The sequence below is a fragment of the Hydractinia symbiolongicarpus genome, chromosome 3 (genome assembly GCF_029227915.1).
Source record: "Hydractinia symbiolongicarpus strain clone_291-10 chromosome 3, HSymV2.1, whole genome shotgun sequence".
NCBI classification, from domain to species: domain Eukaryota; kingdom Metazoa; phylum Cnidaria; class Hydrozoa; order Anthoathecata; family Hydractiniidae; genus Hydractinia; species Hydractinia symbiolongicarpus.
This window is the reverse complement of record NC_079877.1, coordinates 18,132,706-18,160,568: the sequence shown is the minus strand read 5'-3', so window position 1 is coordinate 18,160,568 and position 27,863 is coordinate 18,132,706. Positions and strand designations below refer to the sequence as shown.

At 33.9% G+C, this 27,863-nt stretch overlaps 2 protein-coding genes across 3 annotated transcripts; one reads left to right on the top strand and one right to left on the bottom strand.

Moving 5' to 3' along the window:
- The first annotated feature begins 629 nt into the window (after positions 1–629).
- On the top strand, positions 630–27,863 carry LOC130636076 (importin subunit alpha-3-like). 2 transcript variants are annotated; one of them, XM_057445671.1, is made up of 18 exons: positions 630–763; positions 930–1,042; positions 19,968–20,012; positions 22,536–22,616; positions 23,199–23,225; positions 23,356–23,456; positions 24,876–24,923; positions 24,998–25,253; positions 25,343–25,474; positions 25,824–25,955; positions 26,058–26,186; positions 26,374–26,478; positions 26,822–26,893; positions 26,975–27,043; positions 27,150–27,191; positions 27,277–27,328; positions 27,517–27,608; positions 27,698–27,863. In XM_057445671.1, exons 2-18 carry the CDS (start codon positions 977–979, stop codon positions 27,788–27,790), a joined length of 1,542 nt encoding a protein of 513 aa, XP_057301654.1. In that variant the 5' UTR covers positions 630–763; positions 930–976; the 3' UTR covers positions 27,791–27,863. The 2 variants fall into 2 exon arrangements, with proteins under 2 accessions (XP_057301654.1, XP_057301653.1); XM_057445670.1 differs by having other exon boundaries at positions 22,536–22,649.
- Positions 4,096–5,182, bottom strand: LOC130636077 (uncharacterized). Its single transcript, XM_057445672.1, has 3 exons — positions 4,949–5,182; positions 4,654–4,854; positions 4,096–4,563 (listed from the first exon to the last, which is right to left on the bottom strand). Exons 1-3 carry the CDS (start codon positions 5,156–5,158, stop codon positions 4,132–4,134), a joined length of 843 nt encoding a protein of 280 aa, XP_057301655.1. The 5' UTR covers positions 5,159–5,182; the 3' UTR covers positions 4,096–4,131.

The following is a 27,863-nucleotide window of genomic DNA, read 5'->3' as shown; positions in this document are numbered from 1 at the left end:
GGTAAGTATCGTAGCTATGCAACATAATATTAAGGAGTTAATAAAAAAAAAACCGTCAGGGGGCGGGGGGCGGAAACCGCCCTCCCCCCGGACCAAATAGGGTTAACACAACATATATATATATATTTGAGTTATATTTATATATAGTTTAACAGTAAAAAAATCAATAAAAAACAAGGCCTATACTTCAAAATCACTGTCATTCTCAACATCAGAAATTACTGGTAACTTTAAATTAATGACTTCTGCGGTGTCAATGCTTTCAACCACTCCTTTGCCACTAACAACATCAATATCACTAAACACATCATTTAAAATTAAAATAAGTTCTTTGCAAGTATCCTTTTTGTTAAGTTGCAAATCATTTTGCAATACTGCAGTGAATCTATATATGCTAAATGCAATACAATTTGATTATTTATTATTATTAAAAGAATATTTATACAGAATAAAACTTTAGCTACGCATAAATAGTGGCATTTTAAATTAAAGGACGCCGCCAGTTATGTCAGGGTATTTTGCACTTTCTTTACCTCATGAAAAAGCCTCGCCTCTCTCCTGTACATATTTTCACCCCCAGGGCTCCATGTCCCCTGTGTGTGTGTGAAGGGTTTAAATTCCCCGCCATATAACAAACTAGATATTGTGTCGCTCTGCCCTCCATACATGATGATTCGAAAATTTGTTACAGCGTGAGAAAAAGGAAGCGAAAAGCGAAAGGACATACAGCAACTTCCAATAGACATTAAATCTGTAATTTCAGGTACATACGTACTTTGATTGAATAATCACGTATACTAAGTTATACAAGAATAAAAGTGTTTGGCAATTTTAGTGGGATGAATTACCTAATGGGGGAGCGAGCTAGCTATCTTGGTAACAAAACAAATTACAAACAAATATATAGCTACGTGTTTTATTTTATTTAGGTCAGTTATAGCAGTTGTTATCAATTTCTGACAAAAGAAGAAGTAAAATGTCTACCCCAGTAAAGCCATCTGAAAGACAAAAGTTATTTAAAAATAAAGATAAAGACACTGAGGTAAGTCAATGATAATAAGAGGCTAGAGTGGGTTTGCCCATATAGATGAATTCCTGCATGACAGTATTGGCTTATTTTTCAGCAGTAAGCTCTTAGGCTCTGACATCTGAATGGCAGGAAAAAAGATGCTAGGATTTGGTGAAGCTCTTTTTTCTGTAAATTGCTTCTCATGGAAACATTGTTTGTGGTTTTAAACTTACTGTGTGTAGCTAGATTGATGCTTTCTGATTTTTTTGAATTCATTTAAGGTCCTAACTCATAAGTCCTAATTTATTTAAAGTCCTATACGATGAAATGGACTGCAAATATCTTTACTTCACCTAGCGTCGTTATCTTTTTTCCTGTCACACAGATGCCAGAGCTGAAAGAGTTTAGGCTGCCATCAAAAATATGGCCCTGGAAATGAATTTACATTCTCTGACCTATAAATCCTGGAAAAAAATACGCCAGACCGACTGACTCATTTTTGCAGGGTCTTCAGGACGCAAACGTAACATATTTTTGACAGTGGCCTTACCACTGAAGATGTAAACAATGGAATTCATGTAGTTATACAATCAGTGTTTACATTTACCTTTGCAACTTGTTAACAGCTATGATAGATATATAGATGTGCATATTTTACTAGCCTAGCAAATATTGAGGGATATAACCTGTCTTATTTCCAGGAGGGACCATGGCTTAGATGGGGAGTATATATCATTATGCGAACGCTACGAAATATTTTGTTTTGTTAAATAAAGTACGAAGTGCTTAGTTTAAAATAAAACAAACAAACAAAGTTCATAGGAACTTTTTTAAAACATGGTACAAACTTAAACGAAGTTTTTTATCATATGAAGAAAATGATGCGAACTTTAAAGGTAGTGACTGCTTTAAACTTTTAATGGCTGTATCAACTCATAATAGGACACTGATAAAGAAATCTGCTGCCTTCCCATCAATCTTTGATAAAAACAAACATAAAGAAAACTTTATTTCATGTGGCCATGTGGAAGCATAGCTTTGTTCGTTCTGAATGTTTGCGCTGTTAAAATTTAATATGCGTAATGTGTTTGACGTCAGTGGTCATATAGTCAGATGAGGTAATCGTTACGCACTTTTTAAATAATCATGAACTACAGTTGCTGTTCTAATCGTTACGCAGTTCTTTTGTTTTATTCATGCAAAATTAGTTTCTTTTAACATATTCACCAAATATGAGGACCATATGGAAGCGCTATCATGCACTTTTTCACATAAAACAATTTTTTACGCAGGTGCGTAATGATTATAACACCCTGCGCAATTAATAAAATAGTTTGTTACGCACCTAAGATCTAATGGTTACGCACGCTATTTACGTAGCGGTGTAGTCTGGATTAGTCTATTTGTGCCTTTTTTATCTTTTCGAATATTAGAACTACAACCGTCAATAATTTCAAAGAGGTGCAATGGAAATAACTAATAAAATATAACAGGGAATTGAATCAATACAACGTGTAGTGTGGCGAAAATGACCTTGAAACTTCGGCTTTTATTTTAAACAGGGAAAATACCGGCAGTTATACAACAACTACATTTCATTTAAATTACTCTCCCATTTGCATCTTTCCGAAACATGCATTGCCTCTCTGTTCTTCTTTTTTATCCTTTCGAATAATTCTCGAACCTGAGGATACTGTGGGAACTCCCATTTGTCACCACCCAAAAAAGTTGCAGTTAACGGCCCACAGATAACATTTTGGACAGCGAAGGTGTTGATATCTTCCCCTACAGCTGTTCCGAACTCGCTTGTTTTTTTTTATTTCCCGAAGGATGTTGTCAGCTGTCCCCAACTTTTTTTGCAGACATTCTATCTCTAATCCTGCAGCAACACCGTTTTCATCATACAAAAATCGCTTGAGGGCTTTTCCTATGTACAAACTAGGACCTCTCTTGGTGTCGTAAATGCATGCGTACCATTTACCAACCACATCGCATTCTTTTGTTGGCGAATTTAAAAACTTCCACGTTTTTTCCATTGACAACAGTGTATCTGTTGATTCATCGTCGTCTTCCTTGTTTATTGTAATTTTCTGCTTTCCCTTTTTGCTCGCAATTGCAATTTGTTGTTTCTTCCTTTCTCTTTCTTCTTTTTTTTGCAACGCCTTTGCTTCCCTTTCTTCTCTCTCTCGGGCTTTTCGTTCAAGCTCTTCTAGCAGCTCTTTCTGCGTAATAACCTACAACATGGACAATCAATTAGTTATTTTTAATGTGAAATGCAAAATCATTAATGTACTTATTCTTAAATAATATTTTACCTTTCCGCGAAGATCTAACTTTTGTCTTCTTTTCTTAGGCTGATCTACTGAACCTTTTACTTTATTGAGGAACAGCTCTTCAAATACCTCAGTCGATTTTGGGGTGGACTGGTTAATTGGTGACAACTTCCAACCATTTGGAATCCAGCAGAAGCCTGTAGATGCTGTATATGGATATGGTCCAAGCCGCTTTAACAAGATATTCATCTCATTAGTTTCATCACGACTTCCGCCTGGCAGAGATGATGGAGTTATATTTACATTAGGGGTGGTTGTAGGTGTGGTATTAGATATTAATAAAGGAGATTCTGCTTGGTTTTGCAATTCGGGCAGTGGTAATGATGTCGAGACTTGATTTTGCGCAAGACCCGCAGCTTCATCGATTTGTCTGAAAGTACAAAAATGTTCAGTCAAGATGTTTATTCAACAGGTTTAGCCATTTTTATCAGTCACAAAAGAAAATAACGTACCCGTCTGACAATTTAGACCAATCAAGAGCTTTACCACTTTGTTTCCACGTATAATATTTCGCTAACAATCTTGGGTCCAAGCGTTCCTTTGGATACATGGTTCTGTCAATTGGCCATATTCCAGTACTCCTAAATCCATTGATAACGCTTTCTTTTTTCATGCCATCTTTCCAAATGGAACAGAGTTCATTGACAAACTCAGACTTTGTCAATTGGCTTTTAGCACCATGTGTTGTCACGCCTAAATGGAGGCGCTTCTCCCAAGCACGTTTTAAGGGTCCAAAACATGCAACATCTAGGGGTTGCATGACATCCGTAACATGTGGAGGGAATTTCATTATAATTTATCGTCTTCCAATGCTTTTTTAATGACAGATATGCTGATATGGGTAAGGTGCCCATCAAACACCAGTAACAATGGTCTTTCTGTTACGTCCTCAGTGAATTTGGCGAACCACGTGGAAAAAACTTCCGTGTCCATCCAACCGTTTTCAGACTTGGCGTAAAACGTGTTGGGTAGAGCCTTGTCCCCGTACCACGTACTTTGCATATTTTTTCCAGTGAATATAATAAGAGGGTCAAGTGCCACTCCAGCTGCATTACAAACACCGAGTACAGTGATGTTTTCTCTCCCAGCGCCATACCGTAATTTAAGGGCACGCTGTCCCTTCACGGAGACAACTTTCCCTTTTGATGGATCAGTTGGGAAAGAACTTTCGTCACAGTTCCAGATCCGTTGTGCATCCAGATTAGGGTATTTCTCGAAGATCTAAAAATATCATTTTACAATACATCATGCACGGTCAAATTATAAACGCTGTTTCCTATAAAAGCGTACCGTCAATGACGCATATGTTACCTGTTCCAATTGATCGTAGAAATCAAAAATTATAAATGGATTGGATGTGTTTGCTTTACGGGCAGTACTAATCATCTCAGCCTTCTTGTGACTCAGTCCGTTTCTTTTCATAAAGCTCTTTATCCACACCAAACCAGGCCTTCCATTTTTAAACTGGAGTGAAATCGTCCCTGTGACTTTGATGTATTCGGCAACAAGATCCTAAATAATAAATTAAATGATGATACAAATATAAATAGTGACAGAATTTCCAACATTCAGTTTTAAACCCTTACAAAAACAGCTATTAGCTTACCAAAATTTCATCCAACGTAGGACTAAAACCAAGGTTACATACAACACCAATGCACTTAGCTAGCCGGGCCTCCGTTTCTGCATCGAAAACACATTTCCGACCAGACTTTCCTAATTTGGCTCCTTCCTTGCGTTTTTTTAAACGAAATCGCAGCGTAGATTCGTTGATACCATGACGTTTTGCTATGCCTCTGACTGATGCATTCGGCATAGAATCGAACTCTTGAAGCGCTTCCTGGAGGTGCTCTTCTGTCCACGCGCCCACAACTTTCTTCGCAACTTTTCTGCTACCCTGCTTTTTTCTTCGACCACTCTTTGATGCACGTTTTTTTGTTTTCATTGTTAAGCCGTCTAGACAAACTAAACACGATAAAACACAGTATACATTCCCAAAAATACTCACTGTGGTCTCTCATCCAAGAATATGGTAAAACAAGTGTTTAGAAATTAAAAACAAACATAGCAAAACAAAATTCTACCTTCTCCCAGTACGAATTGATCTGCAAAAGAGTTTGTTACTAGAATCTTGTCTTGTTAAGGAATTATTGACCAATTGGCGCCAAAGACCTTCACAAAATACCATATAAGGAATGTTTACCCCTTCCTGGCAATTATAAAAAGGCATAAAGTTCTTAACTAAAGACGTTAAACAAGATTTCTAGTAGTCTCTCTAACTTTGCTTTGTGCGTAATGATAATATTATGCCCAATGATTTCTTGATTTAATCATTGCGCATCGTTTTTTTGCCCCGGGCGTGATTTTTACATAAAAAGGCCTCCGAGAATCAATGGACGAGGTTCGGGTCTGTAATTTAACACAGTTTTTTACCAGTGGACCGTGCTAACGAAAATGGTAGAGGAAAGTTAGTGAAGTGATTCGGAAAGTTGATATTGGACTTTTTTGGAGTGGTGTTGGAAACATCAAGATTTCTCTGAAAGAGTCGTCGTATGGAATAATTTAATTGGTTAATATAGCGGAGGAATCATTTCAGTTAGTTTTTTCATTCTTTAATTTTATTTTAAACCTTGTTTTAATTGCGAAATTAACAAACTTAAAAATGCGTAATGAATATAAATGCGTAACGATTACCTCATCTGACTATACTACTTTTGTGACCGAAAGCTTTCTTTCCACTTGACGCACATACAATGATCTTTTTAATGGCTTCGTCGGTTTTAAATAACACAGAAAATAATGGTTTTATAGCGCCTTGCTAGTCTATTTGAACTTTTTACAAGGGAAAATAGGGTTTAAATTAATGTGATAATCAGACCTGTTTCCAATAATTTCCTGACAACCTCGATCACACCTTACTGACCTGTTCTCGGTTGCAATTATGATTGTGATCAAGAATCACGAGTTGTGTACCAGCAAGCATTTTCTCCATTCTAAAGAAACTGCTTTTAGGTAAATACCTAATTTTCAAAGTATGGAACACTTTAAGCATTGTTGTGTGGATTTGTTCGTTCATTTGTTCCAGGTCTTTAACCAACGTATGCCTTAGGGATACAGAGGTACTTTTACAAGTTGGACTTACCTGAAAGATTTTCACAAGAAATTCCCAATGACATATTCACTTTTTATTAAAAGTTCATGTAACCGCAGATATCGTTTTTTAAATATTTGTTTTTCTTGCCGCCTTGTAGGCCGCTTCGATCTTCTTGTTCGTTAAAAACTTCAGGCTAGCTCCAGTCGTTTTTAGTGGCATGTGACCCTATTATGTAGTATTTCAGTAGCGCTCACAAATCAATGACTTTTACTCACTATTATTAATGACTTTCATAGCCAAAAACAATTAATAACTGTCACAACAAAGTTAAAAAATTCAACGTACTTTCCACATCAATCTCTGTACAAATGTTTTGTTTTTGTAAAAAAAATAATTCAACATGATATACTAGCTGTCTAAGCAATAAAACAAAAAAAAATAATATTTTAGCAGCAGGTGTGTGCATGATTTTTTTTATTTCAAATTTAAAAGAATTTATTTTAACAAACAAGTTGTAGAAATTAATGATCTATAACCTGTCGACCTTGGCGGGGTATGATGCTCAATTGAGTATTACCAACCTTGTTCTCAACAATCCTTGTGGAAGAGGTTGCCTAAGTTACTGAGTAGATGGATATATTTTTTATTCAAAAAGTAGTCGTTAGCCCGTGAAAAAAAACACTGGTTCGCCCGTTCGCCCGTCTTTTTTTGCACGTCTCGCTACTTGCACAGCTAAGCCACCATTTTGCGTGACAGAGGGACAGACGTACACTGGTATTATAATAACAGATTATATTAAAAAATCAATAGAAAAGAATACTACTTTAATTCATCCCACAATACAGAAAGAGCCACAATTTACTGTCTAAAGTTTATTTTCATGATATTCTTTCGATATGTAGTCTAGTTAACTAAACTCATCATTTTTTCTCTTTTGCGATAGCGCGCTAGAATAAGCAGGGTTACAAAAGCAGGACAGACATCAAAGTGCGAAAGCAGAAAAGAGAGACAGGTATTCTCTCTAAAGGGGGATTTTCACAAAGCGAATTGAACGCCGAATTCCCTTTTTGATTTAAAAAGCATACATCATACAATGTCCAACGAAACTCTGATAATTCACCATTTTTAGCGTCGACAAATAACTGCTATTCAGATTTATTAAAATAGTGACAGCTTCAAATTTGGCAGCTTCACAGGACCCTGGGAATGAGGTTGGCAGTTTTTAATTGGCATCAAAATTAAGATAAAAATTTCCAGCAGAAACCAAAAAATAGAAAGTGATATGTATTTACATTACACAACTACAAAAATATAAAAAATGATAAGAACACTAGAAATTTTTTACACCGCATTTGGACTTTTTAAAATGTGCTGCTAGCCCCCTTAAACATTCAGTGATTTTTATAATGATGATCTATAGGAAGGATCCTAATATTCGACTTCCTCTCTGTTTTTTTTGTTTTTTTCATTTTTCTCTGTCTTTCTTGCTTTCTCTTTTTCACTCTTCCTTCTTTCTTCCTTTCCTTCTTTCTTTCTTTTTCTCTTTCCTTCTTTCCTTCCTTCCTTCTTTCTCTCTTTCTTTCTTTTTTTTTTTAGTAGGAAAATTATTCGGGGGGTCTGTGCCCCCCTGGCCCTCCGGCGGTTACGCCACTGTTTCGGTAATTACCTCGGCAAATAACGAGTGCCATCTTAAATTACAAAGGTTGTAACCGCCCTTAATCCTATTCGTATTTAACTTTTTCCATAACTTTTTATGGGCTTATAGTCACACCTTGATATTTTATCTGCTTTCCAAAATATATCCTTTTGAAATAAAAATCATAAACAAATTTGTGACATGCTGAATAATCAGTAAATTTCACAACCTATGTCTCAAATAAAAGTTCTTTGAAATAAAAATCATGCACAACTTGCGTCTCAAATAAAAAGTCCTTTGAAATAAAAACCATGCACATTTTTTCGTTTGATTGCTCAGCTATGTGAGAACATATGCAGAATTATTTCTATTTTTTCAAAAAAAATCGCTTGTAAAGAACTTTCGTAGAGAGCCTTTGTTTCACTTTGCTGAGCGAAGATATATGTTCTGGCTATGCAGTCAGTAATAATTAAAGCGCTACTGAAATAATACGTAACATGGTCACATGCCACTGAAAAAGACTGGAGCTAGAATGAAAATTTTAAAGGAAAAGAAAGTCGAAGATAACCAAAATGGTGGTCGAGCGACAAGAAAAATAAATATTTAAAAAGCTATATCTGGAGTTACATGAAGTTTTAACAAAAAGTAAATATATCATTTAGCATTTCTCATGCAAATCTTTCAGTTGAGTCCAACTTGTAAAAGTACTTTGGGATCCCTTTAATCTATTTTTTCAAGATTACCTTCCCAATGTGCCACGGGTCAAATTGATGAATGATCTCTGTGAACTTGGATCTTTCCTCATCAATTTTCGATTTTATTCTTTGCTTTGGTTTCTCCTTTTGAGAAAATACAGTACAGTCCAGATGTAAGCGTACGCGTACGCTCAACTTGCAAAAATAATTGCTTTCATTAAAAAAAACAATAGGATAGCGAGTTCCTTTCAAATTGCGCGAAAATAATTGCTTCGTGTTAAAAACAAAAGCATAGCGAGAAACATTGTTTAAAAACAATACTCTGCGCGAGAATAAATTAAACGCGACGGCCATTGAATTTAAATTTTTTTTAACAACGAAACTATGCCCCTCTTACTAATCTTCGTTTTGGCAATATATCCCCCTAACACTTGCTTGTGCTTTGCATGGCCCAGCTTGAGTCGAAACAATCTTCCAAAAAATGGTCAGAACATACAGTACAGTCCAGATGTAAGCGTACGCGTACGCTCAAGTTTCACACCTTTTTCTCGGAGGCGGTAGTTGTTTGTCTTTTGTTCTTATTAATTATCTTGCGAGTCTTGTAAGTCATTAACTTGCGCGTAATAAACAAAAGATTATCGAAGAAAAAATAGCTTATTATAACTGCGCGTAACTATTGTTAAATAGTGTTAACATAACTATTCCCAATAGCATAATTGCAAATGTTATCAACTCTATCAATGTGACACGAAGAGCCATTGTTTAATATTTTTATTAAACAATTGTTTTGCGTGGAAACTAAATAAACTAGCGAGAAGGCATTGTTGGTTGCGCGGGTTAAATAAAGCTTTTAAGAGATAGAAATTATTATATTTTAACAAAGATTGAAACTTTAATTTTAATAGAAATGTTTTTTTAGATTGCATTTTAAAACTTTAAAAACGAAAAACGGCGATAGAAATGTTTTTTTAGATCGCATTTTTAAAGTTTAAAAACTAAAAACGGCGATAGAAATGTTTTTTAGATCGCATTTTAAAAGTATAAAAACTAAAAACGGTGATAGAAATGTTTTTTTTTAGATCGCATTTTAAAAGTTTAAAAACGAAAAACGGCGATAGAAATGTTTTTTTAGATCGCATTTTTAAAGTTTAAAAACTAAAAACGGCGATAGAAATGTTTTTTTTAGATCGCATTTTAAAAGTATAAAAACGAAAAACGGCGATAGAAATGTTTTTTTTAGATCGCATTTTAAAAGTTTAAAACGAAAAACGGCGATAGAATTGTTTTTTTAGATCGCATTTTTAAAGTTTAAAACGAAAAACGGCGATAGAAATGTTTTTTTTAGATCGCATTTTAAAAGTTTAAAAACAAAAAAAGGCGATAGAAATGTTTTTTTAGATCGCATTTTTAAAGTTTAATAACGAAGAGCGGCGATAGAAATGATTTTTTAGAAAGTTACAGAACGAAGAACGGCGATAGGAAAGCTTCGTTAGATAGTGTTTTAAGTATTTAAAATGTTATCAACTCTATCAATGTGACATGGCGATCCATTGTTTGATAGTTTTATAAAATAAAAGATTTGCGCGAAAACTAAATAGACAGCGAGATGCATTGTTTAAATCTTTTAAGAGATAGAGCTGTTGCGCTGAAAAAAAACAAAGACAATGTTTTTAACAATAAAATGTAGGTGATACTATAAAACGTCAAAAGTTATATTTTTAGATTTTTTCTTTCTTCGGTATTAAAATTTAATTTGTTTTTGAAATCTTATCGCGAAGGGAAAAGTCCCGAACGTAGGGTTTTCCCGTTTGCGTTGCTAAACGTTGCTTTTTATAAAAAGAACTTTAAAGTTTCGCATGTTAAGAAATATGTTTCGACGATAAAGAAATATTACTAAAAGTTTTAAAAGTAGCATTAGTTTTCTTTTAAATATTTAGATCATTGCATTTCTTGTTTTTTAAAAGAGCTTGTGTTTTTTAAATATATCAGATTAAAATCGCGTTACTATAATTAGTTTCGTTGTTAAAAAAAAATTAAAATTCAATGGCCTTCGCGTTTAATTTTTTCTCGCGCAGAGTATTGTTTTTAAACAATGTTTCTTGCTATGCTTTTGTTTTTAACACGAAGCAATTATATTCGCGCAATTTGAAAGGAACTCGCTATCCTATTGTTTTTTTTAATGAAAGCAATTATTTTTGCAAGTTGAGCGTACGCGTACGCTTACATCTGGACTGTACTGTAGCCTCCCATATTTCAGAGGATTATCTCTGCCTATTGCTTGAAACCATACTTTCCGTAATTTATCACCTTTGAAAAAGCAGAAGAAATTTCAATCTTTTTCACGCTGACTTTTATTGCTGCAGCGATACGCAGCTAACGAGGACATGATTAAAGATTTTGCGCATCTTATTGGGATATTATAAAACTTAAAGCCTGGTGTTCACGCAAATATCTTCGAACATTTATTTCATATTCAAAACTCTGGCTGATATTGCAGTTGCACCTAATTAGTATAATATTAAAGTATTTTAATTACTTTCTGTTAATAAAAAAACCAAAATGTATTTCGTATGATATAACAGTAATTTCACTTCCATATTTTTTCTTTCTCTTTACATTATTTTTTCCCAATGTGTACAAGGCCCTTCTTTTTTTCAAAGTTTCGAAAGGAAAAAAAAGTAATAATTATTTATTCAAATCTCACCTCTTGGTGACAGGGGTAAAACTTACATTTTTTTTTTTTTTTTTGATAAATACATTCATTTTCTTGAGACTCCATAGGTTTTGTGTTTTAATGGAATATGACCAATAATATAAATGGAAAACATATCACAAAAGCCTAGTTTTTGTGCACAGGACTGATTTCAAAATGGAGAATGTGATCCAAAGCACGAATGGAAAGCTTCGAAAATCAGAAAAACAACATTACAGCTTGGAAGTTTTATTCTTCAACTTTTAACTTGAAATTTGTAAATAGTAAGATTTGATCTCTCAATTAACTGAATACTTAATATAAGCTGTCACTACCTTTAAACGTAAATGCAGTTAGTAGGTAGCGACTCCTTTTATTACTGTCATGAAAACTATATTCGCAAAATAAAATAGCTGAGTGATATTTTTAGCTGGATGGGGTAACGACAGGCTGTTTCACGTGTTTTTATTTAAACCAAAGCTGCAATAAAGTTTTGCATAAGGGTATTACTCATATACACATGTGCAACACTGTTTACATGTACTAAGCGCTCAGCCCGTTGTTAGCGACAGATTGTTTCCTGTTTGTTTTCTTTAAATTAAAGCTGAAGTTTTTTTGAAAAGGGTATGACTCCTATATGGATATGTAACACAGTTTACCTGTACGTGGTAAGTGCTTAGCCAAGTGTTAACAGAATGTATCCTGTGTTGTTATGTAAACCCAAGTTACAACACAGTTTTTTTGAATGCCGTATTACGCCTAAACCCATTGATGACACAGTTTACCTGTACTAAACGCTCAGTCCAATGTTAATAATGGCTGTTTCCTGTGTTTCTGTTTAAGGTTACTGTGAAGGAAATAATTTTTTTTTTAGGTTTTTTGCAAAAAATTCATGACATATAGAAAAAAAAATTCTCTTTGAATGACATATTTGATGTTACATGAAAATATTTGGAACATCCCTTTTTTCTGGAAAAAGCCTTTTCAGAGGTGTTATATCCTTCACACCTTTGAGAAAATATGTGCAAAATGAGTTGAGCATATTTTTTGTAAACATTATGCATGATATGAGACTATCGTATAAATATATGCATAATAATATCATGTCAGCAAGGGGGTTTGACTACACTGGTCTTAACTTTGGAGAGTGACGACTCCCCTTCTTACCCCAGTCACACAAGATTGTACAGAGTAGGACAGATAAAAAGTTATGGATGAAAGAAATGTCTAGTTTCTGCTGAAGACTGTTCGCAGACATCTTTTGAGGTGACTCAGCTAGAGATTTTGGGTACCTTGGTTCAGGAATATGAGTTGAAACCCTTGTACCCTTTACAGAAGTCCTGTCTTACTCTCTGTCTGTTTGTTTGTTCAATTTTTGTGCTATTTATCTCCTTGGAAAAAGGAAGAATTGTGTTCCTTTATATGAGCATATTCTTTAGAGGAGCAAAACCTCTAGAATTTAAATTTTAAGACTTAATTGGTCGAGTTTATCATTGTGGATGCACTTTGTAATTTTCATTCTTCTCTTCACCATCGATATGTATATATAAATTTTGTCGTATAAAAAAATCATTAAAAAAAATCAAAGTTAAGGAGTATACATATAAGCTTTCTCTTGTAACCCTGACTTCTGTCTGTTAATAATTCTGAACGCGTGCATGCATATTCAGCATAAAGAAAAAGTTCACACTTCCATCATCTTTCCACATACTCTTTTCACACATTTTCATAACACCTACGAAAATCTTTAAAAACAAATATCTCATTAGTAAATTTTTGCATACATGCCTTTACGTTTGTGGTCTCTTTTTCCGAAAGCTTCCTATTGGCTCATTAAAATTTTCGGTAATGGAAAGCTGAATAAATTATGCACAAAAGATTCCCGGTTTTTTTTGTATAAATTACTGATTAGCAAATTATGACGATAGAAAGAAAATATTATGCATTTTTTGAATGATTATATATAATTACAAATCTTTCATAACGACGTTATTAGGAAAAAAACCTGGGAACCTCTTTAAATTTATTGGCTCATTAAGATTTTCAGAAATGGAAAGCTGAATAAATTAATTTTAAGAACAGGTTGAAATAAATCAAAATTAAAACCTCAAAAAAATTCAAGCAATTTGTTTGGTCGGCACGTGGCAAACAGCGCTGGAATAGGATTGGATCCTACTTTTTCGCCTGGTCACTGCGACCAGACAAAAATTATTTTAGGAGCATCTGATTCTGAAGTCTGATTGGCTTGCATTTCTTTTAACACTTTGAGCTACTTAAATTTAGGACCCTTGCTTTGCCCACTAAGAGTAACGCTTTGGTTTGTTCTAGCCTGTATCTCACGCACTACATGAAACAGTTTGCAAGTTCAAGATAATACTATGGGATTTATTTCAAATGATGGAACAACATGTAGAAGTTCTGTACAAAACAGGCTACTGGTGACCTTGAAAGGTATAGGGAACAAAACAACACACCAGCAAATATCTGAAATATTTTAGCCTGCAAAGGCTTTTTATTATCTTTTCACCTTGACAAGAGAACAAATTTATCCAAAAAAATTTTTTTAGTGAAACAAATTATTATTATTTTTCCTTCACAACAGAAAATATTAACTATGTGAGTGATGCAAAAATACATAGAAAAATATGCCTGTCGTAATACCCTTCATTGTTGTAGACATGTAGTTGAAGAATTAACTTAATATTTAATTTTAGTGCAAGCAATATTATTTAAACTTATTATTGTATTCTAATAAAACAAAGTTTAGTTTTTTTTATAACAAGATGCAGTGAGTTTATTTGGTGCGAATAATATTTGTTAAACAGCCTTTGTTAAAAAATAATTAAATATAAAGACCTAAGATTCTAAGTCCAATTATAATAAACTGACTTCCTATACCAACTTTTCATACAAACTTTATAATTTTGATGATACGAAACAATGATATGAAAGATTTAATAAATGGATAGGAAGTTTTTTATACGAATTGCGTACGAACATTTCGACACAATCCCAAAGAAACGTGCATACTCGCCATTTTAAAAATCTGAAACGTGTGTTGCACTCTAGAAGTTACACAACGAATTAAAAGAAGTTATCATTTTTAATGATATAAATAATTACGAACATTGTGATTTAAAGAACCAAACAAAATATTTCTATTTTAAACACACCATGATAGATCATTAGAATGTATCATGATGTTATCACAAAAAATTTTTCTATTGCGAAGATCACCATAGCACCATGGATTGTGCACATGGATTGTGCCCATGACGCACTCACAATGTTGCTTGTGCTGATTCCAAGGAACAGTTTTAGCAGCTTTTACTGAACGCTAAAAGGTGAAATATGTGTCTAACCTGATAATCCTTGTAGCTCCAACTTGAATTTAACGCAGCAATCATTAAACACAACAGCAACACAACGTTGTAATATCTGTACCAATGTATCAGATCTGCACCAAACAATAACTAAAACCCTATCCAACACTATTGTAATTAGTTTTACAGTGTAAAGGTAGGTTAACAATCTTCCCCACTTTTCTTCAATCTTTATGTACACTATTTACACATCACCAACTTGACATTAATCAACCCCACCACGCTGAAGTGTTCCCAATAATCCCTCAGCAGATGCTCCTCTTCTCGTCAGACAATTTGCAATTTGTTTTTTGCTTTCAATGTACTTTACATCTGTTATTTCTCCTCTGTCATTCATTTCTTTAAGTATAGACAAACCTATCCGTAGTCGTTTATCGACAAAAGATTTGATCGAATGAACTGCTTCAAATAATTGTTAACTGTCTGTGTAACATATGATGGAATTTAAATCAGACCACATACTTCAGTCAGTAAATTTGATAACCAAAATGCTGCTAGAGGTTCTGCAGCCATTATACTCTTTACTACTCCTAGATTTCCACAGTTGTCTTTCAGAAATATTATATATCCGCCTTGAGATCCTCTGTTTCTAAGGTTTGCAAAGGATACGTCATTATAGGCTTCAAAAGTCAAATTTTTCATAGTACCTGTAAACTGTAAAATAACATTTTCGTTTTTGGCTTTTACCAGAACTTTGTTGCCTTTCGATAAATCATCTATTGTAGCTCCTAATTAACAGACTTCAAATATGATATCGGGTCTGGTCTGTCCACTTAACCAGCACAGCCGTCCTATTAAAGCTCTGAATTCCCTGATCTCATTTTCATTTAGTAGATAATTCTTCTCCCCCTTTCTTTCTTTTTCTATTTTAACAGGTTCAATTTTCTCAACATACGCATTTCGGTTGATTTGAATGGTAAAATCACTGTGCTGGTTCAAGCTTAATCCAAGATAACTAAAGATAGTTGAACATTCAGATCCAACAAGAAACACTCTTCGTAAAGGTGGTATAACATTTTCGATGAAATCCTCATTACCGCCCCAACAAAAATCATTAACATGGATGGCCATTACTCCTGATAATTGTTGACCATGATGACAGTAAAATATGGCAGGATCACTCTTGCTCACAGAGACCTTAAGATTTATGAGCTCCTCTTTTACACGCAAATACCAACATCGAGAAGCATCCACCAAACCATAAATGCATTTCTTAAGCTCTCACAAAGAATTTCCATTATCAGCTTCTTTTGGAGGTTTCAGGTAAACAGTTCTTTCAATTTCCTTTCCTTGTAAAAATGCAGATTTGATTTCAATAGAATTACATCTCCAATTATTGTAAGCAATGAGGGTGAGTATCAAACGCAGTTTCCAGTTGCTTTACCACCTCTTGATATAATTTCCACATCTTTAACTGTGTCACAGTCCTTGAACTTAAACTTTGCAAATAACTTAGCTTCAGGTTTGTTACATCTAAGGAAAGTCGACTTATGCTACTGGTTATTTCATTTATATCATTCAAAATTTCATTAATTTCATCTGATGCAACTTGTCTTTCCTTTCTAATGGCATCCCTTCTTTCTGGTTCATCACTGTCATCACTATTTCTTCATTCGCAGGATTATCGGTGTCAGTTATAGATATTATTGGTTTACTTCTGCAACTTTCTATGAGAGTAGCATCAATCAGAGAAAAACCTTTGTCTCTATGGATACGACAAGGGTCACACGGACGTACGAACTGCCATGCTTTATTAAAACATGTTTGCCGTCCTGTCCTATGACACTATCTGGGCCTTTCCAAGCATTGCTTGTGTTTCTTTTACAAAATACCTTGTCCCTAGTTTCAATCTTCTAACCTTCCGCTGATTCACTTTGTATGAACGTCTTCCATGCAGCATTCATAGCATTTAGATGTGTTGCAACAATCTCACTGGTCGTCTTTCCTTCTAAAGCTGGTAACTTCGCATTATCACAGTTCGGAAGATTTGGTTGAATCCAAAAACAAGTTGGTTTGGACTGTAGCCATTGACATTTTTGCATATTCTGATGTTGGCATTTTCACACATCAAAAAGGATTATGTATTGATGTGTGAAAATGCCAACATCAGAACATGTACAACCGCTACAAAAAGCCCTTGGACCAACGGTTTGGTAGAAAGAAATAATGCTATTCTTGGTTATAATGTTAGCATGGAATATGGAAATCCATATTTTAAAGATTCGTTGATGAGGCATGAAGCACTGTAGCGAGTAAAATTGTCAACTAAATGCAAGAACCAAACCTTTGGCGAATCTGACCATTCTTTCAGATCTAATGCTACTGTTTCATTAAATCGTCTTGACATTGGAAAACCTAGAATTGGGTTGGCTTTGGCTTTTTGTACTTCAAACAAATTTGGCAGGAATGCTCAAGCTCATCAAGATGATTAAAGATCTCAACATCAAATAATATTTGCATCTATGTGCAACTGTTTTAGTCTTGAACTATTAGGATGACTGAACTGGCGATGAAGTTTGACTGCAGCAGCCTTCTTCTGCAGTGGTATTTTCTGTTGTAAAACGTTACATAGGGCAAGTTACAAACGTTACATATGGGTGGATGGATGGATGGATGGATGGATGGATGGATGGATGGATGGAGGGATGGGATGGGATGGGATGGGATGGGATGGGATGGGATGGGATGGGATGGGATGGGATGGGATGGGATGGGATGGGATGGGATGGGATGGGATGGGATGGGATGGGATGGATTTAATTTCCAGTCCTTTTCCACAGCATTCACATTCAATCACAAGTTCAAATGATGAAGAAATAAACAGGTTCTACTTCATAGTAACAGTGTCAGAGTCGCATGACTTCATTTTCTTGTGATTTTTCTCCTTCAAGACTTTAAGTGCAGCTAGTCTTACAATTAGGCTCCATGGCAATACCACTCGCAAACAAAATTATCTATGCTTGGGATGCATGATTTATCAAGCAGTTGCTTTTTTCTTATTTAATAGGCCTGGCGCGGTATGTTTTCTCAATTAAGTTTTTTTTATAATTACTAACAATATATCAGTAAGTTGGAAAAAGTTGTTATTTTTGTGCTGTCTAAAAATCACTACGGCAAAATTTTGCTGTCAACAGGGTCTTTTTCGACAGCATTCAAGACAGCAAAAGCTGAATGCCTATAAGGATTTAAAAGGCTGCATTCATGCTAATGTGAGATGTTTAAACTTCAAATTGCCTACTTTTGGGCATTACTGGTCAAAAAATGAACTTTATGGGGTTTTTTTCAGCTAATGTTACGGTTTTGGCATTTTGTGGACAACAAAAATGCCCCCAGCACATGATTGGGTTAAGCTGCTTGTTGATCAACTGAATAATACAATGACCACCGTCTACACTCCTAATAGAAAGGTATCAATTGATGGGTTATTGATGGTTTGGAGAGGACATTTTATTCAGGCAATACATAAAGAATAAAAATTACAAATATGGTGTTAAATTCTATAAGCTGTGTGAATCTGATGGTATTGCATGAATGTCTAGATCTATTCTGGTGACCTAACTCCCGATAATCACTCACTGGGTCAAACAGGAGCAATTGTCTTACATTTACTGAAGAACCTGCTGGGAAAAGGTTATGAGCTGTACACTGATTACTTCTATAATTCATTTAAATTGGCAAAGCATTTGCTCACAGAAAATACCTATATATGTGGTAAATTAAGAAGTGATCGTAAATCAAATATAAAGAAGTTACCAAAGCCAAGCTTAAAAAAGGAGACGCTGTAAGCAGAAGCTGAGATGGTGTCATTGTTACAAGATGGAAAGACAAGAGAGATGTTTTGACGATCAGTACCATGCACAGACATGAGATAGTAGAGGTGTCCAACAAAAGAGGTTAGAAGAAGATGAAACCAACCAGCATCCGAGATTATAATGCAGGCATGTTAGGTATCAATAGGGCTGACCAGATGGTCTGCTATTATGTCTGCCTAAGAAAAAAACATGATGGTACAAAAAATAGCGCTGCCTATGTTTGACATTTTTGTCTTCAACACATACTGCCTCAACACCAAATATGATACAGATAGGTCAATGACATTATTAAAGTACAGAGAAGCTATTTTTTGAAGACAAAGTAATGGCAAAGTTTGTTTGTTAAAGCAGAACAAACACCATGCCTAATCTTCATTATATAACTGCAATACCTCCGACTGAGAAGAAAACATTTCCAACAAAACCAACAAAATGCCGAGTTTGTTCCAAAGAAAAACAAAAATAGACTCGATATAAATGCACTGTATGCAGCAAAAAGCCACCTTTGTGTGTTGGGGAATGTTTTAAAGTGTACCATACAAAGAAATAGTTTCTCTTTTAATTTTCATGAAAGATATTGTCAACTATGACCAAACATAACTTTTTCTGTTTTGGTTAGTAAGTAGTAAGTTTTCCCACTATTAAATTAATAGCGCAAATTTTTCTAAGTCAAATACTTGGCGTACTTTGAAACTAGCCCTTCTCCGCTTAAAACAAAAGAAAAGTCTTGTTTTGAAGTAGCCAATGAGCTTTAAAATAAATTTTAAGAGTCTATGAAACTACTAGTATACTCGTAGTTGGCAAATAAATAGTGCTGACTACTACGAGTATACTCGAAGTTGGCAAATAAATAGCGCTGACGTACTACGAGTTTACTCGTGGTTGGCAGATTAATAGCGCTGGCGTACTACGAGTATACTCGTGGTTGTCAAATAAATAGCGCTGACGTACTACGAGTATACTCGTAGTACATAACGTATAGTACGAGTATACTCGTACTTCGCAGATAAATAGCGCTGACGTACTATGAATATACTCGTAGTTGGCAGCGAACGTGTTAAAATGTGTGAACAACTTAAACAATATTTTTTAAGAAATACAAAACATTTTATTTTTTAATAACTTTTTTTTAAAATAATGGATTGAAAAGAGTTATATACCTTACAAAATTGTGGAATTAAAATAGGGTAATGTAACTAAAATCTCTAAATTCATAGGTACACGGGACAAGTTGGATAACTTCCACTTGGTCCAAATTTTTATTTTGTGGTAAATATGGCGTTTGTCAATACAAATGATTTTTACTTTTCTAGTCATTGAGACAAAGACGAAATGAAGTTTCCGTAGTACTAAGAAAGGTATGCTAACATGTTTTTTTTATTTTGCTTCATAAATGTATGAAATAATATAAGCAGCCTTTTTTAATGTTTCTGCTTCTCCTCTATATGATTGTTGCACTTCAGAAACATATGTATACGCCTTGCCAGGAAAAAAATGATAACTATTTCAGAATATTTTGGCATGCGATGTTCGCACATCAAAAAAAAATGTGGCGTGCTGGTTTAATTTTTTTTCTAATTCTGTGTCATTATTTTGTTGATGTTGGAGACAAGTGGGGGACGTTTAAACTTGTGAACATTAAACACAAGAACCGAGCGTCTGAACTAGCCACTCTGTCTGTCTTTATTTCCTTGTCTCTGATAGCTGAAATAATGTTCAAATAAGAATAACTTTATATTGATTTTATTTTAAATAATCTTTCTAAACACAAGTCAACTGTTTAACGTTTCAAAATACATAAATGAAAAAATGATGGAGCCCCTTAATGATTTTGAATAGCGTGAATCTGAGCTGAACTTTTTCGGTTACTGGCAAAGTGGTAAGGATCACTAAAACTTTTTGGATAATCAAGCCTAGAGATTTATCAAGAAAATCAATATGGTAGAAAATGTTTTGAAGCAATCAATTTATCTAATTTATAATACCTGTATGCGTCTGTCTGTCACGCAAAATGGTACCGCAAGTGGCGAAACCCACGCATTGCAATATAAAATGAATGGACGAACCCGTGGAGTTTTCCACAAGCCATCAATTAGTTTTATTAACAGTGTTTTTATGCATGTTAATGATATATAGTATACCTTATATTTTAAGCATAGTATATAGCAAAGTTTCTCCTTTGTATATCAAGCATTTTTTAATAACTATCAATTGACATGAAAAATGTTTTGGATGTTTTAACTCATAAAAAAAAATACAGATACAATTTTGGAATACTCACTGCCTATAAAAATGGCTGCTTTATTTTCAAATTTCATTTAATGTTCTTGAGAATTAGAATTAGGTTTAACAAAAAAGGGTTTTTTAATCATTTCTCACTTATGCTCGTTTTTGATTGATGAATTGAGTTATTTATTATTTTTTTAAAATGCAGTTTTTGCACTTTCATTCTTAAGAATATGATGTAGGTAATGCTTAATTTTTTGACAAAAAGAATAAAAAAAATCTTTTAGATGTAAACTCTTTGGCAGTGCCACGATATACCAGAAATATCCAGACTAAACCAACCCCAAAACTATTCTTCTTAAGAAAAAATATTTCTTACCTAGATTTTAAGATATCTGAGAAGCAACACCTTCGTAGTGTTTAATGGTTTTTTTTATTAAAACACCTAAAAAATATTGGATTTCACAAAATCACTCACCTTTAAACTGTGTGATTAATTGTGCACCTATCTAAAATTGTAGAAAGTATTCTTTCTCATAAATCATATTGTGAGAAAGGACTTTTTTGGTGACTTCATATTGAAATACACAATGTTTAACAAAATACAGCAATAAGCTTCGCAGGAACCTTTATATTATATAGCAAAATAACCTTCATAATAAAGCTGGTTGGTTGTTTCTTAACAAAACGTGGTAATGTTTAGGTTTAATAAGAAACAAACTGCAACATGGTTCCAGATCAGCTTTATACCTTTCTTTTTTCAGTTTGATTTTACATTAACTCCATGCCTTACTCCATGTTTTTGTGTTTAATTGGCATTTTTCAATTTGTTGTTTTGTTTACCATCCACAGATTTTTTTACCATTCCCTAATAAATTTGTTATTGTTGATGGATAATAAGGGAGAATGCCAGTGACTTCGCAGTGCTGTTATAAGAAAAAGTTGAGAAGGTTAAGAACTTTTTAAGGAGACTAAACTTCAGCAAATAATCTGTTTTAGTCACATTTAAAAAGAGTTTTACAACAGGATCTTGTTGTTTGTTTTTTTTCTTTTGTGTAGTGAAAATAATTCCAAGTATGCCACAAGATTGTGTATTCAACTTTATTACCTACATTATTTGCCACGTTATTCGTGTTTTAGAGGCCTTTTTTGTGAATTCGACATAACTCGCCAACATATTGTTAAGACAAGAAATCAATCACGACCAAATTCCTGAAATATCTTTTAGTAGAACACCACAGACCTGTGTTTTTCCTATAACAGCCTCTATGTCAGAAGTAGTATAAGGCATATGTTGCTTGATTTTAAGTGCGCATACAAAATCAAGTATGCCACAAGATTGTGTATTCAACTTTATTACCTACATTATTTGCCACGTTATTCGTGTTTTTGAGGCCTTTTTTGTGAATTCGACATAACTCGCCAACATATTGTTAAGACAAGAAATCAATCACGACCAAATTCCTGAAATATCTTTTAGTAGAACACCACAGACCTGTGTTTTTCCTATAACAGCCTCTATATCAGAAGTAGTATAAGGCATATGTTGCTTGATTTTAAGTGCGCATACAAAATGTTAGAATAGGTAACTTAAAAAAATAACTTGGTAAGTCCATGTAAAACTTGGTACACTCACAATCTGCACATCTCTGCAGGCTAAAAGAGATGAAGCTCTACAGAAAAGAAGACTTGTTCCTAATAATGTTGAAGATGATGAAAAGGATAATAAATTTCAGGTAAGCACTGATGAAAAGGATAATAAATTTCAGGTAAGCACTAAATAAATATGTAATATTTAATATTCATATGGCAATGTTGTAAGATGTCAAGAATCCGATATAAATAATTAATGAGAAAACACTTCAGACAAAATCTGATAATGTAAACGCGGCTTAAAACATGCGTTTCTACTATCATAAAAAAAGGTAGTTTTTTAAATGTTACAAATTTTTCTTATTTCTGTGCTATACATGTTTTTTTATAAGAACGTTTGAATTTAAGTTACGACTGGATGCGCTCATTTGTTTACACTTTTTCAGCCTTGAATGTTATAATTTTGTTGTTCCTAAAAATTTGCAAAACCTAACAAGAAAATAGAAAAATATATGGTCAGATTGAAAAATGTTTTGTATATTAATAAAATGTATATTAATAAAAAGAAATTTTTTTCTTAATCTATAAAAAGAATAAGAATGAATATGTACTTAACATTTTCTTAATTTTTGGCAAAATCCTAGCCTCTAGAATAGATATAAAAAAAGCTACTGGCAAATATTTTTGTAACCTGCATGGTATAATGTGCGATGGTGTCATTTTAGGATGCATCCTTACAAAGCATTGTAGAGGTAAACAGTTTGCTAAATATTTGAAATTATAAAAATATTAATTTTGGTTATTTTATTAGTTTGCATATGAGCATAATATGCAATAAGAACATAATAATAAAAGGCATAACTTTTAATACTTTTAATACAGAATGCTGCTAAGGGAGACATTTCAATAAGACTGAGTGCAGTCCAAGCTGCTCGTAAATTATTATCAAGAGATAGAAACCCACCAATAGATGACCTTATTCAGTAAGTGTATTTGTTTCGACTGCTTGCCTACAAGTCTAATCCACAGTTGCCACAGCAGAAAAAATGCTGAGGCATCCTGAAATCTTGCTGTGTTTCTGTCTGTGACTCAGGGGGTATTCGTATCTATAATCTTAGTATTTTTCATTACTTCAGGTTAACATGCTGGCAAGAATTCATAAAATAGCGATATGGGAAATATGTAAAACAGCCTTCCTTGCTTTTTGTTAATTTGGCTGTTGTAGTAATGTGCATCAAATTACCAAGGCCAGTGAACCAAAACACATACAAGAGAATCTCTTAGAAACCATGCCAAATTCAGCAAACCAGTTCTCTGAAATAAAAAAATTTGAGATGTTTGGTTTTAAATTTCAAACAATTGTGGTGAAGTGATCAAAACCTTTCTCTATTTCAGAACTTGAGTCTGTTGTCAAAGCAGAAATAGCATTTGTAGTTTTATTCTGTGCTATAATATTGGTAATCCTGAATAAATGTCTGTTTCCACTCTGAAAAATTTTCCACAGACAGGAAAGTTTTCCACAGAATTTTTCTCTAACAGCATTTCCAGAATAGGGGAAAATTAGAAATCAAAATCGAAAATCAAAATGGTTACAACAGGCGCAACCAAGATTACCTAGAGCAAGGCAAAACAGGCGATATTGGATTTGTAAAATATTTTATAGTGATCTGCTCATTCGAGTAATTTAGTTGTCCACAAGTAGTTTTTTTAACAGTTTAACATGTCACCTACTAAGTTGAGCACTGATTTCTCTAACCATTATAAAATGCTCATTGCGCAGGAAAACAATTAGTCCATTAGTTTAAGACTATTTATTGTTATGTTATGTGGCAACTAGTGATTCTCAATTTTCGATTGCATGCACATATTGTGCAAATCCTACATCAGTTACTTGCATTGTATGAAGAAATATCTCTGCACGTTTGCAAGGTTCCTTGAAATGTCGTATCTTGTCGTTTTCTTGGTTGTATTTGGTCCAATGCTACAGACCTTGTTGTTTCTTCATTTTATATTGTTTTTAGCTACCATTTTGTTAAATTTAAGTCAATTTGATTGATTTAAAATATTTTTATTCTAACGTTTCCAGTGCACAGTGCATGTACATTACATAATTTATTTATTTTTGGGAAATTTTCCTGAGTTGAAGCGGGCCTTAATCACTTCCATGATTAGGTTAAAGGTCCTGAGAAAAATGTGTGTACAAGACATTGGATAATTGATTATCTTATTTTTGTTGTAATCTTCACTACCATCTTATGTTTTTGAAAGAGAAACTAACAATACATTCCTATACACAACACTTATTTCTCAATTTAGAGTAAACTTTTTTGCATTTATTTACTTTTTTCGCCCTGCAAAAGTAAGTAAGTAACTGAAGTGTTTCAAATATTTTGTTGTTTTAGATCTGGAGTCTTACCAATCCTTGTAGATTGCTTACAAAGTGATGAGAAGTAAGAAATTGTTTATTTTTTACTACTTAAAGCATTTAAAGTTATAGAATTTATTAAATCTTGTTATTTTCTAGTGCTTCCCTACAATTTGAAGCTGCATGGGCTTTAACAAACATTGCATCAGGTTCCTCTCAGCAAACGCAAGCTGTTGTGCAGGCTGGAGCAGTTACACATTTCATGAGATTATTGGAATCCAAACATCAAAATGTCTGTGAACAAGCTGTTTGGGCACTGGGAAATATCATTGGAGATGGGCCTGTGCTAAGAGATTTTGTAATCAGGCATGGCGTTGTGACACCTCTTTTGACATTTATTGATCCTAACGTCCCTGTAGGTGTGCTTTGAAACAGTGATTTTTAGTAAAAGCTATATCATTATTTTTTATCAGTTACACTTCTTACAAAAATGTTTGTATTTAGTTAACCTTTCTTCGCAATGTCACTTGGGTGATAGTAAATTTATGTCGTAACAAAGAACCACCACCACCAATGGAAACTATTCAACAATTACTACCAGCACTTGGTGTTTTAGTACACCACTCAGATTTAGACGTACGTACTCTTTATGTACAAAAATAGAATTTTATTTCATTTGTTTTAGAACAGCATTGAATGAATACACCTTTCCCAAATTAATTTTCTTTGATTTTTGAAGAAAATAAATCCCATCTTGACATCAAACCAGGTAAAGTTTGAAATTCTCTTTAAAATTTCTGCAGCTAACAAACAACCTGCTACGATAGGGTTTTGTAGTAAGCAACATCTGCCTTAAAAGTGATACCTAAGGAAATTAAGAAGGCTTTGACCGTAACAATAATGCAGCTAATACAGAACTTTACTGATGTTAAATACGATTTTTCTAACCCCTATTTCTTATTACCTCTTATTTCTTTATGTCTAGATCCTAGTTGACAGTGTTTGGGCGCTGTCTTATTTGACTGATTGTGGGAATGACCATATTCAAGCTGTCTTACATGTTGGCGTGGTTCCTAAACTCGTTTCATTTTTAACGCATTCTGAGATCAGATTGCAGGTAAATTATTCATAAGGCTTAAATATACACTGATACGACTACTTTGATGCAGATGGCACTGCAGGACTGTTGATAAATTTGTATATGTATATAACGTTGTAGACTGCAGCCCTGCGCGCCGTCGGGAATATTGTCACCGGCACTGATGAACAGACGCAAGCAGTTCTCGATAATCAGGCGTTACAACATTTCCCACTTTTGCTCTCTCATCCCAAGGAAAAGATCAGGAAAGTAAATATAATTTAAACATAGCCTGCTAATTTCATGTTGTGCATTGTTCTGTAGCGTGGACACAATGTTTTATGATGCAATGTTACAGTTATTCTGAGCATAACCGCCTCAGCCTACCAATATTGAACATGTTTGATTTCAGGTTTTTACTAAATCAGTAAAAAGTGCGAGTTTTTTATTTATTTAGGAAGCTGTTTGGTTTTTATCGAATATAACTGCTGGTACAGAACAACAAGTGCAGAGTGTTATTGACGCTGGCCTAATACCCCTCATCATAAAAGCATTAGCAGAGGTGAAAATAAAGATTTTTAAAGTCAAATATATAATAAGTTGATTAAGCTAATATTTATGAAATAAAAAAACCAACTAAGTTCGGAAAACAAGGGTAAAAATCTCAGTATGGAAGGAAAATCAGTTGTGACTTATTTTCAAGATAAAGTTAGTCTACAGTAACTTCCTAAAAATTATCTGGGGATTTATTATGATTATATTTGCGATAGTTTTGCTTTAATATGAATAAATCGTTTTGTAAAAGCATTTCCAGTTCTTTCGGTTGCGAATGAACAAATCTTCCATTCTAACTTGCTCAATTTATGGAAATGTTTTTATTTTAAACATTTTGAAAAATGCTATAGGGAGAGTTTCAGACCCAAAAAGAGGCTGCATGGGCAATCAGCAATCTGACCGTCAGTGGTGTTCCACATCAGGTAAGAGGCGAAAACATTTCAATGCAGCTGTATGCTATAAAAAGTTGTGCGAAATATGAAAAACAAATTTTCTCTCCATAGGTTGCTGTTGCAGTTGAAAATGGTTGTATCCCGCCTTTTTGTAATCTATTAGGCGTTCAAGATGCACAGGTAACTTAATTTTGCTTCGATTTGTTAATCATTGAAGCGTGTTAGGCGTGATTAATTCTATTATGTCTCTGTATCTGTGATTTATCCTATGTGTCTCTATCTGTAGATCATTCACGTAGTACTGGATGGCTTAACAAATATATTAAAGGTAACTCTTTAAAATGTTAACAATTGAAGGAAAAATCATGGTTTGGTTAGGTTCGAAATTGTTAAACGTGTTTTTTTCAATATAGATGGCAGGCGATGACGTTGATAAAGTGTGTCTTATGATCGAGGAGTGTGGAGGTTAGAAATGTCTTTTTCGCGAATTTAAATTTCTAAGTCGTGAAATTAAATCCTCTTTTTTGCTGAATAAGAAATTAAATATAGTGATAAACACCTAAGTTTTCCAATAGAAAAATAACCGATGTATTTGTTTGACGCGAACTCTCGTTCTGTGAACATTTCATGAATACATGTTTAATATCTCATAGGATTGGATAAAATCGAGGCGGTGCAAAATCATGAAAATGCTGAGATATATAAACTTTCATACGAGATTATCGAGAAGTATTTTACCAACGATGTAAGAAGTATTTGTTTACGATCGTACCGAAAAAAATAGTGGCACGGCTGGCCATGATGGAGTAACTTTGCCTTTTTAACTTTCTTTAGATGGAGAATGAGGACGAAGCAGTTGCTCCGTCTCAAGTCGAAGGCCAGTTTCAATTTGAAGTGAAGAAGGGAGACTCGAAGTTTCAGCTGTGATCTGTTTCTTAACTGTGCGTTGTGACGAGAGGCGAGACAATGAGTGGTGAAGCGTCGATTCAACCAGTTAAAA

Coding starts and splice junctions, on each gene's coding strand:
- LOC130636076 (XM_057445670.1), top strand. CDS start 977: ATGTCTACCCCAGTAAAGCCATCTGAAAGACAAAAGTTATTTAAAAAT. Junction 22,650..23,198: donor AAAAGGATAATAAATTTCAG/GTAAGCACTAAA, acceptor GTGTCATTTTAG/GATGCATCCTTACAAAGCAT. Junction 26,479..26,821: donor TCATAAAAGCATTAGCAGAG/GTGAAAATAAAG, acceptor AAAATGCTATAG/GGAGAGTTTCAGACCCAAAA.
- LOC130636077 (XM_057445672.1), bottom strand. CDS start 5,158: ATGCCGAATGCATCAGTCAGAGGCATAGCAAAACGTCATGGTATCAAC. Junction 4,855..4,948: donor CTACGTTGGATGAAATTTTG/GTAAGCTAATAG, acceptor TTTATTATTTAG/GATCTTGTTGCCGAATACAT. Junction 4,564..4,653: donor TCTACGATCAATTGGAACAG/GTAACATATGCG, acceptor TGATATTTTTAG/ATCTTCGAGAAATACCCTAA.